The sequence below is a fragment of the Mercenaria mercenaria genome, chromosome 7 (genome assembly GCF_021730395.1).
Source record: "Mercenaria mercenaria strain notata chromosome 7, MADL_Memer_1, whole genome shotgun sequence".
NCBI classification, from domain to species: domain Eukaryota; kingdom Metazoa; phylum Mollusca; class Bivalvia; order Venerida; family Veneridae; genus Mercenaria; species Mercenaria mercenaria.
In genome coordinates, this window is record NC_069367.1 from 3527655 (window position 1) to 3545303 (window position 17649).

Here is a 17649-nt window from a genome sequence, read left to right on the forward strand (position 1 = left end):
TGAAGACTAAACGTGCTAGATTAATATGCTTGTTCCCTGAATTCTGAAGACTAAACGTGCTAGATTAATATGCTTGTTCCCTGAATTTTGAAGACTGATCGTACTAAGTGATGTTTTTTCCGTGAATTTTGAATACCATGTTTGTTCCCTGAATTATAAGACTAATCGTGCTAAGTGATGCTTGTTCCCTGAATTTTGAAGACTGAACGTGCTAGATTATGCTTGTTCCCTGAATTTTGAAGACTAATCATACTAAGTGATGTTTTTTCCGTGAATTTTGAATACCATGCTTGTTTCCTGAATTTTAAGAGTAATCTTGCTAAGTGATGCTTGTTCCATGAATTCTGAAGACTAAACGTGCTAGATTAATATGCTTGTTCCCTGAATTTTGAAGACTGAACGTGCTAGATTATGCTTGTTCCCTGAATTTTGAAGACTAGTCGTACTAAGTGATGTTTCTTCCGTGAATTTTGAATACAAATGATTGTTCCCTGAATTTTGAAGACTAATCGTGCTAAGTGATGCTTGTTCCCTGAAATTTTAAGACTAAACGTGCTAGATTATGCTTGTTCCCTGAATTTTGAAGACTAATCGTACTAAGTGATGTTTTTTCCGTGAATTTTGAATACCATGCTTGTTCCCTGAATTTTGAAGACTAATCATGCTAAGTGATGCTTGTTCCCTGAAATTTTAAGACTAAACGTGCTAGATTATGCTTGTTCCCTGAATTTTGTAGACTAATCGTACTAAGTGATGTTTTTTCCGTTAATTTTGAATACCATGCTTGTTCCCTGAATTTTAAGACTAATCGTGCTAAGTGATGCTTGTTCCCTGAATTTTGAAGACTAAACGTGCTAGATTATGCTTGTTCCCTGAATTTTGAAGACTGAACGTGCTAGATTATGCTTTTTACCTGAATTTTGAAGACTGATCGTACTAAGTGATGTTTTTCCGTGAATTTTGAATACCATGCTTGTTCCCTGAATTTTAAGACTAATCGTGCTGAGTGATGCTTGTTCCCTGAATTTTGAAGACTAAACGTGCTAGATTATGCTTGTTCCCTGAATTTTGAAGACTGATCGTACTAAGTGATGTTTTTCCGTGAATTTTGAATACCATGCTTGTTCCCTGAATTTTGAAGACTAATCGTGCTAAGTGATGCTTGTTCCCTGAATTTTTAAGACTAAACGTGCTAGATTATGCTTGCTCCCTGAATTTTGTAGACTAATCGTGCAAAGTGATACTTGTTCATTGAATTTTGAAGACTAATCGTACTAAGTGATGTTTTTTTCCGTCAATTTTGAATACCATGCTTGTTTCCTGAATTTTGAAGACTAATCGTGCTAAGTGATGCTTGTTCCCTGAATTTTTTAGACTAAACGTGCTAGATTATGCTTGTTCCCTGAATTTTGTAGACTAATCGTGCAAAGTGATGCTTGTTCCCTGAATTTTGAAGACTAATTGTACTAAATGATGTTTTTTTTTTCGTGAATTTTGAATACCATGCTTGTTCCCTGAATTTTGAAGACTAAACGTACTAAGTGATATTTTTTTCCGTGAATTTTGAATACCATGCTTGTTCCCTGAATTATGAAGACTAAACGTACTAAGTGATATTTTTTCCGTCAATTTTGAATACCATGCTTGTTCCCTGAATTTTGAAGACTAATCGTGCTAAGTGATGCTTGTTCCCTGAATTTTGAAGACTAAACGTACTAAGTGATATTTTTTCCGTCAATTTTGAATACCATGCTTGTTCCCTGAATTTTGAAGACTAATCGTGCTAAGTGATGCTTGTTCCCTGAATTTTGAAGACTAAACGTACTAAGTGATATTTTTTCCGTCAATTTTGAATACCATGCTTGTTCCCTGAATTTTGAAGACTAAACGTACTAAGTGATATTTTTTCCGTCAATTTTGAATACCATGCTTGTTCCCTGAATTTTGAAGACTAAACGTACTAAGTGATATTTTTTCCGTCAATTTTGAATACCATGCTTGTTCCCTGAATTTTGAAGACTAAACGTACTAAGTGATATTTTTTCCGTCAATTTTGAATACCGTGCTTGTTCCCTGAATTTTGAAGACTAAACGTACTAAGTGATATTTTTTCCGTCAATTTTGAATACCATGCTTGTTCCCTGAATTTTGAAGACTAAACGTACTAAGTGATATTTTTTCCGTCAATTTTGAATACCATGCTTGTTCCCTGAATTTTGAACACTAATCGTGCTAAGTGATATTTTTTCCGTCAATTTTGAATACCATGCTTGTTCCCTGAATTTTGAAGACTAATCGTGCTAAGTGATGCTTGTTCCCTGAATTTGTACAGAGTAATCATACTAAGCGATACATTGTTTCCTAATTTTAAAAACAGAGCACGGTTCCTTAATTTCAAAGAATGAGCATATTAGGGGAGCTTCTTTACCTAAAGTTTCCACAAATGCTGTATGTATGATGGGTGTTTGTAGCTTAAAGTGAATAGGGATATATAGTTGTGATGACATTTCATTTTGTATATTTTTCCAAGTGGAACAGTTCAGCCGTTTCAACAGTACGTTTAAGAATTAGTCTGCCTAAATTAAGTTTACATTTAAAGCTAATTTGTCGTCAATCCGAAACAATTCAAGCAAGAAATGGGGATTTTTAAAAGTAAGTTGGAATACGTATATACTAACATGCATATGCACTTTATATTTAGCATGCACTTGCAGTTTAAAATCGATATATTTCAACTTGCCCAGTAGACTTGACTGAACTTTTAATCCTGGATGGAATTTTGTATTCCTTTTTTTCGATTGTAGACGTACGTTATGGAACGCCGGAGCTGTCTTATGTCAGATTGTAGACGTACGTTATGGAACGCCGGAGCTGTCTTATGTCAGATTGTAGACGTACGTTATGGAACGCCGGAGCTGTCTTATGTCAGATGACTACGATGTATCTTCTTTATTTAGAGTAGTATCTTCTTAAGATCTTGTAATGTTTTATTGATTACTGTGTTTTATCATGTTGAGTTGCAATGCTATCATGTCTAACGTATTTACTATCTTGTCAGAGTGACGTATTGTTTTTTATTATACCTCTCATAAATACTGAAGCATACTTAGAACCTGGTTAAGAGTAAGTACCTTTTGCAGCCCTAAAAGTCGTGAAGATTAACCGTATAGCATTTGCTCTTGAAATATTATCAATACGAAGTTTGAGCCCATATGATATGGCAAGAAAGTATAAACATATCATAAATGAACGTCTAGTTTGAATCCGACCAATATCGAGCACCTGTATAAGTCTTTTAGTTTTTCTTAAAATCATTATTATTTCTTAGTTTTATTTTTTGTTGGAATTAACGTTACAGCAACACATTTATCAGTTATATGGCAACTTAGTATTTCCAAAATCTCAATATGTCGAGTTCGAGTTATTAAGTCGAAATTTCGGGTTATTATATCGAAATTCCGACATAATAAATAATACACATATGAAACTAGTGCTTTTGCTTATATACCAATATACAGTCTACCAAGCTAGTCCTTGGAAAACAATGTAACTTGATTGAATTTTTTCAGTGTCTTTTTAAACGTAACATTTAATACATGAAGATTAAAAATATTTTATCTATAGATAGACTGAACATTCCCTGATGGTGTTTATTTACCCACATTCGGTTTATCAGTCAGATGATTATCATATAAAATGGCGTAGGATGGTGTAGGATATTAGTACATGATAAAGATATTTCATTATTTATCAAAGATATCAAAGTACTCATGTGAATTATAAAGTGAGGACAAATTGTACAAACATGGAGGCAAGACATGTATTTTCAAGCTCTTGTGTAATTTTGGGACTTTTTATTGCTATAGGTGGGTTAAATTTTTAATATTTTATTCAAAAATCTATTTTTTTTCTTCTCAAATTGATGTTTCTCCGTCCTGTTTCTCCAGACTGAGTATTATAATTAAAGATTAAGGACGGATATGTGCCGATGACAGCGTCATGCCAAAAACAGAATCATTTTACTTATCTGCATTATAGATAATGGTGTGGAAACAATTGCCTTAAGGCCAATAAAAAAGTAGGTGTGTTTCCAGTCTCCAGACCGACCTGATCCATTTTCCATCGACCTGAAACATTTTTATGGTTTTGAGAAAAAAAATCAAAATTTGTTTCTATGGTCGCACACACCGAGAGGCGCTACAACAGTCGTAGGGAAAGGTACGGTACTGTAACTGTTATTATACACGGATGATGTACGTCACGATACTGTAACGGTAATTATACAAAATGGCAGCGCCCCTGCACGGTTAGGTTTTGGCTGTAGATTTTCGTTGTGAATCTTGATGTAAAATATTTTTGTTTTTAATAATACACCAGAGGATTTGTATATCACTGCACCCGAAAACCTGACGCATGTGAAAATTGATCCCGCAGACTTCTGAAAAGTTGAAAAATTCTACCGGTTTTTCGGACTGACAAAGCCAAAAATACTACTGGTCCAAACGAAAATGTTTGGTTAGAAAGTCGCCTCTTTTTTGGTTTCCTAAGAAGAGCTACTTCTAATAAATGTAAATACTAAAATATGTGAGAAGAATGTGTCAGTAGTGAGGCATTTGTCAGATACAATTGGAATTGTATCCTGAATGATTGACATGGTACGACTGGATTCGTAAATAAACTACTAGTATTTCTTTCACAAAACGTCGGACATATGGTCCGCCAGTTACTCAGAAATTGTCGGACCTAGTGCAAAAACTTCGGTCAGGACCAATAAACTTTCCAGACGTCTGTCCCGGCATATAAAGTTTTGCATTGTTTTCTAATACTATATATAGATCTACCCATATAATTAAAATTTTGTTGTGCCGTCAAATTATTGTTGGGTGAACATTTTTCGACTTGTATGAAGTCACCCACATGTTGGAATCCCTGGTCTCATGTAGTAGTGGTAGAGCAGCGGACTCTAAGATCCGGGGGTCACTGGATCAAATTCCACCAGAGAAGAGATTTTGCTTTGCCTTTGATTCACCTTAATTGAAATTTGTGTAAAGGCTGGTTAGACATCAGCACTTTTCAATAACAGAATAAAGTAAAGCAGCTTTACTGTAATTTTGGATTCTTTGCTTTAATTGGATTGTTGTCTGCAGGGGGCCGAATGGCTTGTCAGTTCTTCTTTTTTGATTGATGCAATCTATATTTAAAAACTTGAACAAATTTTCAAAACACTAAGTCGCTAAAACAGTCACCAAACACACTAAGATGCGCATAATGCTACTTTAAATAAGACACCATGATTTATCTGCTCTCACGGTAATAATATTATACAAGAGTATGTCACTGTATAAAAAGAATCATGTGCATTTTTACTTCATTTTATTAGTGGCTATGCTTATACCTCTTCTTCTAGATGGGTAAACACTTTAAACGGTTTTGAACTTTTAAAATAAATAAACATTTTTATATTAAAGGCCACTTGTCTATTGATTCCATATATAAAGCAAAATTCTGGTTTTTCAAGCTGGAAATTATACAAACACTTATAGATGCATGTGTTAAAATGTATCAGTTCAAGTTCTTCTATACAAAAGATTTTGAATATAACAGATTCTAATTTTTCTGTCTGGTATTTATTTTTTATCCACCTAGCATACAGATATAGACATAACAATTTTAATGGAAGTGTTAGATAATATGCACCAGCTGTTCTTTTATAGAGCATTGCCTTGAAAGTTTATAGTGTATGAATTCTTAATACACATGTATAACATTTGAAATCATAGTTTTCTGGCATTATATTTTGAAATCATTTTTGGTATCTGGTTTATTTTATAGTATTTTGGCTCTTATAGGTATTACTAATTGCTTAAACATAGCCAGGAGATAAAGAATCGTCTTGAACCAAAGAATGTAGTCACATTAAAATATTGCGGACCAGGTTTTATTCAGTCTGTTCATCTGACACCATGGTATATACAAATGTCAAACGCCACCTTGTGATCAATATTTTTCTGGCTGTCAAGAGTCAAGACCAGTTTTAATAGTGCCACAGGAACATGAAGAGGACCCGAAAATATATAACAACATGTTCCAAGTTTCAAAATGTCTTTATATCCAGATAATTCTAAAGGATTTTGCAAGCAGAAACACACAGCATGTTTACTTTTTCTTTAAGGGAGTCTTCCTCGGTGTCTACATCATATTGCGTTAGTTAAAAATTGAGAATTTTGTTAGTTGTTATGTCCTTCGATAACAACAAAAAAATCCCTACCTACCTACCTACCTCAATTTTTTTTCAAGGGGACTGGAAACACACATATTTTTTTGGCCCTACAAGAAAAACAAAGAGTTTCAAAGCGGAACACAAGATTATACATTTCGGAAATGTTGTTTGCTTAGCCTCATTATTACTGTTTTCTCTCTCTCTCTCTCTCTCTCTCTCTCTCTCTCTCTCTCTCTCTCTCTCTCTTCATGTTCATTGCTCTTTTTATTTCAGTTCATGGAGCTCACTTTGAATTTAGCGATGGACAACAGCCATGTATTTTACTTGATATAGATGCAACATTTGACCTTTCAATGGGAACCCAGGTAGGGGTATTATTATTATTATACAAGATTTATATAGCGCCGTTTTTCATGATAATACCCCAGTCACACATACGGCGCGGATAGCTACGTCCAGCCACGGATAGAAACGTAGTAATCTGTATCGATTCGTACCTGAGCCGTACCTCAAAGTAGTAATCCGTATCGATCCGTACCAACACTTAGTCAAAACTTATTCAAGACTTATCCCAAACTTGCAAATTTCTCCAACTTTTCAACCTGCACAAAAGTTTGAGCGATCCGTAGCCATTTGAGCGTAGCTTTAGTCAAAGTTGGTTGAAACTTGGTTGAATCTTATTCATCCGTAGTTAAACTTACTAAAAGGTAGTTATCCGCACGGAAACGTACCTTACTGTATTGATCCGTAGCCGAACGTAATTATCCGAGGCGTACTAAAGCGTAGTTCAACGTAGTTCACCGCAGACCCGTCCACGCTCTAGGCAAGTTGCCAGGCGCAGTAAAACGTAGTTCAACGTAGTACTTATTCGCGCCCCGTGTTTTTTTCTCCGTTTTTCACCATTTTTCCCGTACCAAGACGTACTGCTCCGTACTAATCCGTGTCCGGTGTCGACCCAGTACAATTTCTCTTTTTTTTGCTGTATAGTAATACCCCAGTCACACATACGGCGCGGAAAGCTACGTCTAGCCACGGATAAAAACGTAGTAATCCGTATCTGTTCGTACTGATACGTACCTGAGACGTACCTAAAAGTAGTAATCCGTATCAATTCGTACCAATCCTTACGGCTCAGGTACGGATCGATACGGGTAACTTCGTTTCTATCCGTAGCTAGACGTAGCTATTTGCGCCGTATGTGTGACTGTGGTATTAAGCAAAGAACTATAAAATACACAGAATGGCAACCGGCTGTAATCTCGCGTGATCTCGTGTCAGAGCGTGAATCGGCGTTATCTTAGTAAAAACAAACACCGGCGAGCATGGAGTTACAATTTGTACCTTTAAAACTACATTTAGAATAAATGTTAGCTTCTAAAACAGCGTTAGTTTAATGTGAAATAGTCTTAATACCCCAGTCACACATACGGCGCGGATAGCTACGTCTAGCCACGGATAGAAACGTAGTAATCCGTATCGATCCGTATCAATGTGTACCTGAGCCGTACCATAAAGTAGTAACCCGTATCAATCCGTACCAATCTGTACGGCTCAGGTACGGATCGATACGAATAACTACGTTTTTATCCGTAGCTAGACGTAGCTACCTGTGCCGTATGTGTGACTGTGGTATAAGACACAAGGTTCATGTTTCTTGCCATCAAAAGAAGCGTGGCCATACGGTGATAATTAATTTACTGATGAATAATTGCTTTCGCATACAAAATGGCGCGTGGAGAAAGCGCCACTTCCGATAAACGAGATCTCATTCAGTTATCACGGGATGTTGGCGAGATTTGCTCTATATGCCTTTCAAGTTGCCGATCTATTTATTTTTATAGCTCTTTGAGTAAAACAAGCACTTTTGGATATGAATTGTGAAGTTCACTACAAAACTGCAGCATTGACAGCTCTGTATTTCAGAAGAGTAATACTATCCCAGTCAATATATCACAGCAAAACACCATCATCAATAATGAACATTTTTGCTACACATAAAAGTATATAGTCCATGTTTAAATTTCCCACTGACATCTGTCATGGCCGCAAGTCTGGTGTAGTTGTTTAATCCTTCCGCACAGTAATGTAGTCCTGAAAAACACAGATAAAACAACTGTTAAAGACATCAGAAATGACACAAAATGTACACAGTGTCAATAAATACATTTGGAATTTAACATGTCAAAGTAGGGATAGCGTCAAATTAGGAACTTCAAAATTTCAAAGAACTACTTCCTAGGATACAACGACCCGGAAGTACTTCAATACCGGGGTGACACCGTCCGCCCCCACCACAGACCAATCCCATCCGCACCGTACCTCAACGCACGGACATATCCGTATGTGTGACTGTAGCTCGAACACGTTCAAAGGCGCTATACACACAGGCGTATGTGTAATGTAAGAAAACTTTCCAATTTACAAATCATACATAATACAGTGACTTTTATCATTTTTTTCTGGGAATTGTGGGGGTTGGGGGAGGTTTAACGCCATACCGACACAATTATAAGTAATACGGCGTCTTTCCAGATTTTCAGGACGGAGGAAGATCCCGGGTATCCCTCCGGGCATTATTTCAGACATGGGCTGGCATCTGGGTTTCAAACCCACAGCGGTAAAAGGCATGTGATTCGAAGACCTTTATCTCTCATTCACGGAAGCCCAGCAACAGCAAACCTTTTAAACTTTATGTTGTATTTATTATAGGATGCGAGAAGAGTGTTTATTGGCTGGTGCAAGATTAATGGAGGCCCACATAAAAATGTATTACGTATTACTTGACAGAATTAATTTAATTTGTTCTGAAAATAATGTCATTAAATCTTGATTGGCAAATAATGTCATTAGATTTTGTTTTGTACTGACACAAAATTTGCAAGATGCATACCTTCACTTTTAATACGTAGATACGTTGTTTTTTCAAACACCTGTGTAGATACTAGCTTTGAGATAGAAACGACAATACACTCGTCGCTAGCAGACTGCGGTTTTCACGGTGCCCGCGGAAAATATTTCCATGGTTCCCGCTGGAAATAGATCGTCGGATACCGACTTAGAAATGTATTTGATTTGTGTCATCTGAGATGCTAAAAAGTGATTATTTAACTAGATTATTTAAATATCATTTATTCCTATGACATACGATGCTTTGAGTAGTTATAGGCGAAACCCGTATTTGGCATCATGTGGTATGTGGCGTTAGTGCTTATGTGGATTTAATATGATATGTGTCCGTGACACAAATAAACGCACGACACATCTGCTTTATATATTGTTTATTGTATACATATTTTAAAATTTCGGTTGTCCACCCAACAAAAAGCGGACCGGTGATCAATTGATTACGCATGATTCAGGTTGTTGTAAATATATATTTTGTAATTAAAGTAATGTGTATAAAAACTTAACAATACACATAGATTTTAAGCATGATATTAGCATCAGAATGGCCGCTTACATTTGCGCCTGCAAGACAGGTCGCCTATATTTATGATAACAATGTCATGGTAATATTTGATATGATATAGCTAAACAGCATTTACATGATAAAAACAGATAGCAATTTTAAACCGAGATACCAAAATAAAAATAACAAAAAACTTAAAGAGGCAGATCATGCTTAAAGCATCTGTGTCGGAGACTGACAAATAGATAATTTAGAATTCAAATACAGCACAAATTGTTGGTAGCTAAATTTTTGCAGATATTTGTATTTGTCTCAAACATGATGAAATGTGTGGGTTTTTTACATTAAGTGAAATGTATTCTTAAGCTGCAACCCTGAAGACTTGTGCGGGAAATTTAGGATCCATTGCTAAAGCATGAAAAATCAACATTAGAAACAGTAAACACTAACTATCTTATCCATCAGATTGACTAACGTTTGTTGTTTACGACACCAACACGGTATTAACAATTATTTGCACTTTATTTGCACACGACGTTACAGTGCTATGCAACGCCTCTTTTAAAGATAAAGAAGTAACGGAAGTACAATAACATAAAAAAGAAGTAACGTTAAATTGCTGGTCCATACATATAAAATAGTCGACAAAATATGGAAACGAATGTAATATCGGGTCAAATATGCACATATTTCCCACAAAAAGTCATATATATTTTGTTAATCGTTTACGATATCCTTTTCAGATGGCGGACCCTTTTTCAATAGAAGGTGCCAACAAAACCGCATCACAAAGCCTGTGTGGCTCAGAAACCACATCCGCACTTTTGTCACTTCGTCTGTTCCCGACTGATGAGCCATTAAAAATAAACTTCCGCAGAGATGAGAGCACCCAAAGTGTCTCCATGTCTGTGGTCTTGACACTTGATCCTCCGAAACATTTTGAAAATGCGAGTGAAATCGTTCCGTTTGAGCTGGAAGATAGCCTTGATTTACCTATTGGTATGATAAACATGTCGTTCAAGTGCAATTCTCAACAAGAAATGGTATTTAACCAGGACCCTGGGTACTCAATGTCAATGAAAATAACAAATCTTCATGTACAGGCGTATGATATAGAGAACGGAACGTTTAGTCCAGGTAATGCTTTTTCATGAAAGTAATTCGATTATTATCCGTCATTGATGTTGTTCCAATACAACATAATAACAAAGAAATATTTTTTTTCTTGATTTATTTCCGAAGCTCTAATGTATCTCTTGTCCAATCATTTTCGAAAGAGTTTAATTCATTCTAAGCCCTAGATCTGTCTCCATTGAAAAATTAATAACAGAAATAGGCTGGGTTTCATTAAAAGACAGACGTATTATTCAAAAACTAACTACTGTACACAAAGCAAGACAAGGAAAGCTTCCAGATTATCTTGCTGATTTATTTCCTGGAACTGTATCCGAATCAAACTCATACCGACTTCGTAATAGCAATGACTACGTGACATTAGCCCGCCGCACCCAGGTATATAATTCATCTTTTATTCAATCTGCTACTTCTCTATGGAATAATCTTGAAATAGATATTAAAAATTCAGACTCATTGAATATTTTCAAAACCAGATTGAAAGCGAAATACAAATCAGATATAGTTCCTAAATATTTTTGTATTGGTGACCGAAAATTTTCTGTATATCACGCACGCTTACGCAACGGCTGTAGTAACCTGAATGCTGATCTTTTTAACAATCATTTATGTGAATGTGGTCATCAAAACGAAGACGCCAATCATTTTTTCTTTAACTGTAGAAATTATCATAATCAGAGAACCGTCTTGTTTCACGAGACACGTAAATTTCATCCGCCACACCTACAAACAATTCTGTTTGGGAATGATCGATATACGGAAGATGAAAACACGTTCATCTTTCTACAAGTTCAAAAATATGTAAAACAGACAGGCAGATTCTAATGACACTTTCTTATATATGAAAATATCTTAACTAATAGACGACACTTTAAAATGCTGGACAAGCCCCAACTCTCTCTCTCTCTCTCTCTCTCTCTCTCCATCAATTAAGTAACAAATTATTTCAATATTATTAACACAAGTTCGCATACTTATTTTGTTTTCTCCGCCGAGTTATATTAAGTTATTTCTATTGGGAAGGGCCGTTTACTGATATTGTGAGAACTTGTGGCCCGACCCATTTGCTTATTTTCTTGGCTGTACATGTACATTTTTAATGTTTGTTGTTATAAATGTAAATATTAATAAGCAATAAAATATGATTAAATTAAATTAAGCCCTAGATCATGAAACGCTGAGTACAATATAGCAATTTGATTTATGAAAGTAAATCTCTTGACTGATTGTTTCCATAGTGTTGTATGGGATTTTTAAATTTTAGTGTTCTTTTTTTCAGCAATAGAATGTGATCAGGACTTTGCAACAACAGACCAAACCACTACACCTACCCCTGCTTCAACGATGGAAGAACAAACAACAGAACCCATAAACCCGACAACAACTATGAAGACTGAAACAACACCTGAAACACCAGCTACCATTGTACCGGAGACAACAACGCCGGAAACAAACGCTACTTCCCCGGAACCGGAACCGGAAACAACCACTCCCACTCCGGAACAGGAAACAACCACTCCGGAACCTGTGCCAACTACTACACCGAAACTTATTCCTAAATACGAGGTAAAAGACGGGGATAAGGTATGCGTTCTGGTTCAAGGTGAAATCAAGTTCAACATTAATTATGAACGAAACGATAATAAGGCAAGTAAACGTTTTCTTTTTTATCTAAGCAATTATACACTATAAAGAATATTCATCAACATCTGCTATGTGTTTTATAGATAAATGTCGATTTATATCATTTCAAAACTGTCATTAAGAACTCTAGATCACATAAGAGATTTGCATCTTACATATGTATGGCCCTATTTTCCAAGATCACATTATTTTTCATGTGTGAAGATTAGAATCTTATTTTTCACCTAACATACTTATATCTTTCACATTTCCTGTGACATTGTGATCAATGCAGGTTTTTCGATAAATCTCATCCTTTATCTTTCAATCTTAAGGAGCAATTTACCAAAATGTGCATTATTACGACTGAATCGCATGTTTAATGAATTCTGATACGTATTTACAAAAATTACTACATGCTATTAGGTTCGTTTCCATAGAAACTGATCGGTCAAAAAGATTGATATGTATTAACTTTCGAAACCTTTTGCGGAGCTGTTGCATGTTTGCAAGCATGGTTGACTTTGCTGTTGCTAGGCGCTGTTGCCGTAGCGGTCCGGTTTCGATCCCGGCTAGTGCCAACATAAATTTTGATAACAACTTCTGCTGTTGGTGGTGCTGGTACCACGTCTACTGCTACTATTATTCTATGAAATTATTATTATCATAGTTGTTATTGTTTTATTTTTATTTCATTTCATTTTATTTTGTTTTATAGTGCTTCTTTTATTCTTTTAGACTGATACTCAAAACATACCCTTGCCTGAAGATGCAAAGGTCACCGGACAATGTAATTATAATGGAACTAACACAACCCAAGAGTTCAAGGTCAGCTTCTTCAATGACAAATGGAGCTTTAGTGCCTTCATATCGCAAGATGAGGAAAACTTGTTGAAAAGCTCTGGTTCATTACTGCAGGATCTCAAAGCCGAGCCTTCCTATTCGTGGAAAAAGATACAATTAACATATGTTGTAGATACAGAACATTTCGATGAGCCTAAAGAATCCGGTAAGTGTCATACATGTTATTTTACTGCTTCTTCGAAATGTACTTATCAAATCATAAAAATTACCCATTTTAGGAAATATGGCCACAAATGTATAACTGATATTCATACTCTAATATACACGTATTATTGTGTCAGTGGGTCCAGAAACCGCTGCTATAGGTGTACATATATACATATAATGAATCTGTCATTTACTGTGTAATAGATCTACTACTTTGCTTGGTTGATTCTACGCTTCCAAAGGATCTTCTTAAAGATTTTATTTGGCAGTGATCATAGGACTTTTTGTGTTTAAATGTGCCCGTTTTAGAGAGAATTAAAGGGATAGTAAGCTCAAATTTCATATTTTTAAATATGAACAGTTACTATATATAGTTTATGTAAACATGAAATTAACAAAATTATGCGTATTGAAAATACCTTTATTAGATGTAAGATAGAACAGACTAAATACATCATGTACATCTATAATGTGTACTATCAAATTGAATAACAAAAAGTGGAAGTTATATTAAACAATCAAATTTAAGTATGACTATAATTTTACGTACAAAATTAATGTATATATTTAGTAAAGTTGAATTTTGAAGCAAATATTTAAAACTAAAGCATTTTAATAATAAATAGTTGGCTGTGGGTGCCTTTAATCATTAATGAGCCACATCATGAGAAAACTAACATTTGCGACCAGCATGGATCCAGATCAGCCTGCGTATCCGCGCAGTCTGGTCAGGATCCATTCTGTTCGCTAACGGTTTCTCTTATTCCAATAGGCTTTGAAAGCGAATAGCATGGACCCTGACCAGACTGCGCGGATACACAGGCTGGTCTGGATCCATGCTGGTCGCAAACCCACTATGTTGGTTTTCTCACGGTGCGGCTTATTTTTACATTGCTCAGCTGAAAAAACCAGTGCTAACTTTTATCTATTTTTTTGTCCAAACTCGCTGTCACATTGTTCAATGTATTACAAAAATACATACATGTACATGGAATTTATCATATTACATTGTAAATGGATATATGTATCTTTTCCTTCCTGTATAACGATGTTGCTGTCGATTATTCGGTTTATAAGAATGACATAATTATATACCTTAGTCTAAGGTTACTCTAACTGTATCATAACCCTCTTAGATATTGGAAAAGAACAGACTGTCATCAAAAATGAGGACCAGGGAGTCTTCAGGGCCAGTGACGAAGGATCTTACAAATGTAATACAGTAGAAACTGTAGAATTAGATGAAGAGGTTTCCATGGATTTGGAAAACTTTCAATACAAAGCCTTTGGCACAGATGAATCAGCAGATTTTCCTAATAACGGTATGTGGATATAATTTCCCATTTTTGCAAAAAAATAGCATTGAATATTCTGCAATCAAAGTTTAAAAGATTGGACAGAATAATTAATATTTTAAGTATACGGTCTGCGATCATTTTGAGTTTGTCCTAGATATTTTTGTAAAAATATAAACGTTACACAATCATATTGCCTATTATCAAAATAAATTCCGAAATGTGAGTGATTACATTTACATTCACATTTTTTGCCTTTTAATAAGCTATTTTCTTGTCTAATGTTAACATCGCAATGTACACCATAATTATTATATAATATTTTAACGAAAGGTGGAGCCACGAGTGAAGTTATAAGATATGATGTTCGCGAATGATTGTTTGATCTGTAACACACTTTCTTTTTATTTTCATGGTTTATTTAAAAAGCTACTGATTTTGTAGTTCTTTACCAGTGAAAATTTACTGTGAAAATACCTGATATGTTTCACTGTGATATTCCAATAATTCACTGAAAAGAGATTAGAAAAGTAAAACGAATTATTTGCTAACAAGTAACCTTGCTTTCTTTCATGTCAGATGTCTCTGAATGTGCTGCAGACAAAGGGGGTGACGATGATGACGATGACGATCATACAGTTGCAATTGTTTTAGGGTCTGTCTTCGGAGGATTGGCATTTATCATATTGATTGTTGTCATAGGAGTGTGTGTGAAAAGACGAAAGCAACGAGACTATGAAGTTATGTAACAAGATGAACGGAATCACATTAGATTTCGCTCAATCTAAAGCTATTAATACACAATGTATAATGATAAAGTAATAGGTAGGGGAAGTGAAAAGAAACAATGAATGTTTTGGACAACACTTGATTACTTTTTGCAAGAATTAAAATGTGTTACTTCAATATGTGTAAATAACATTATGCTAATATTTAAGTCTTTGATCCGTGTCTAATAATTTCTCTTGTGACAAACTTTTGTCGATTTTTTGTTTTGGGTTTAACGCCGTTTTTCAACAGTATTTCAGTCATGTAACGACGGGCAGTTAACCTAACCGGTGTTCCTGGATTCTGTACCAGTACAAACCTGTTCTCCGCAAGTAACTGCCAACTTCCCCACATGAATCGAGGTGGAGGACTAATGATTTCAGACACAATGTCGTTTATCAAATAGTCACGGAGAACATACGCCCCGCCCGAGGATCGAACTCGCGACCCCGTGATCCGTAGACCAACGCTCTTACCTACTGAGCAAAGCGGGTGGGCTAAACTTTTGTCGAATGTAATCGAATGGGAAATATGATTAGACTTACTACTTAAATATTCAAAAATAGAAAAAAAGTAAATGATTATCCCCGCTAGCGCTATATCAATCTCTGTCGTCACAAATATACCACGTGACCATAAAAATCAGACGACCTTTAAAAATGAAATTCAGATGTTATTTCCTTATTTTCGAATTATTTTTTTCATACTATCACCCACATTAGCATTTAGTCTCATAAAAATATTCGAAGCAAGTTCAATAACTAAAATCTGATATCAGTTGATGAAATAAATGTTGATTGGCTAGATGTGCAATTATGTGATAGTATTTTAAATTAGAAACCTGGGTCATTCGGTTGACAATGTTTTGCAGGTTTAAATACATGTTTTCTATATAAAATTTCAATTAGATATTGTCCGTTCATAGCGTTATCACCGCTTTCAGAAGTGACAATCTCTGCGCAGGTATGAAGCACGTGTGAAGCTGGCTTTCCACAAACCGGTTATAACCCGCTACATTAATTAACTGGTAACTGTTCGTTCCAATGCAATAAATATTCCTCCATGTTTCTCTCAAGAATATTCATCAAAAACAGCAAAGTGTAAATTGTTGAAGTATGTGTTATAGTCATTGTTTACTTATACCCGTGCTGGATCAAGCTTTGATAGGTATAGAGACCTGTCACACAAGAAGTACTTCTCTATGATATACAGTAAAACCTGTGTTAAGCAGTCAGCCAAGGGAGCAGCAAGATCTGGCTGTTAAAGGCAGGTGGCAGCTGGCTTAAGAGAGGTTGAAATTAGACAGAAAATCATTTTAGGAAGTAAGATAAATGGCTGCTTAAAGCATGTGGCTGTTCAATAGAGATGACCCTTAGGCAGGTTCAACTGTATTTCTTGGGCTGAGGTGATGATATGTACTTTTATTTGCAATTCTTCACATGCTTCAGACAAAGTTTAGCGGTACGTGTACTTACATGAGGAAGTATTTACAGCTATCGAGTCTGTTCATGTGATATTATGAAATTTGCAAACCCTTCATGCCCCAGAAGTACTCTATCAAATGCAAAAACAATAAATTTGTTTCCATTGCACCAGAAGATAGAAAAAGAGAATAACCATTATTTCTTCTTCTATTTTCCTCCCCCTCCCTTCTGGTGTTATTCACGCTGTGTTCGGCTTAAGAGTCCAAAGATATTTTCAAAATGAGTAGTTATATTGTTGTGATTAGAGATGTGTATAATACTATTCCAACAACAAATTGTATTTGACTCCAGCAATATAAAACAGGTCTCCCCGTATTGTTATATTTTCTGGTCCTTTCATAGAGTACATCCAATATATATGGATAATACGGTTCCACTCAAGCCGGTGTTAGGGAGCGTAAAAAAATCAAAACACAGTTGCGCTGGAAATAAAAACAAATGGCATAAGATAAACGTACTATATGGTTTTTAATAAATCTAAAATAGTCGGTCTGTTCTGATGTCTTTCATAGTGATTGTTTGTTGTGTTGCTACCACAGTGACTCAACATTGTACAGTGCCTCCGCCGGTTAGCCACTGAGAAAAAGTTGTTTGATGACAATAGTCGTATATTAAAAAAGATCTTCGCTCATTTTCATTGTTTGGCCTTCTTTTCATTTTGCAGCACACCTCGCGGAATGCGACTTTAATCTCAAATGACTTTCA

The 17649-nt window shown here is 35.5% G+C and overlaps 1 protein-coding gene across 1 annotated transcript; it reads left to right on the forward strand.

Annotated features, from left to right (window-relative positions):
* Positions 1–3703: 3703 nt before the first annotated feature.
* LOC128558396 (lysosome-associated membrane glycoprotein 1-like) lies at positions 3704–16573 on the forward strand. The gene is made up of 7 exons (XM_053547383.1): positions 3704–3866; positions 6494–6585; positions 10373–10766; positions 12043–12410; positions 13125–13395; positions 14534–14719; positions 15272–16573. Exons 1-7 carry the CDS (start codon positions 3806–3808, stop codon positions 15439–15441), a joined length of 1542 nt encoding a protein of 513 aa, XP_053403358.1. The 5' UTR covers positions 3704–3805; the 3' UTR covers positions 15442–16573.
* The last annotated feature ends 1076 nt before the right edge of the window (positions 16574–17649 follow it).

Coding starts and splice junctions, on each gene's coding strand:
- LOC128558396 (XM_053547383.1), top strand. CDS start 3,806: ATGGAGGCAAGACATGTATTTTCAAGCTCTTGTGTAATTTTGGGACTT. Junction 3,867..6,493: donor GGGACTTTTTATTGCTATAG/GTGGGTTAAATT, acceptor TTTTTATTTCAG/TTCATGGAGCTCACTTTGAA. Junction 6,586..10,372: donor ACCTTTCAATGGGAACCCAG/GTAGGGGTATTA, acceptor TATCCTTTTCAG/ATGGCGGACCCTTTTTCAAT.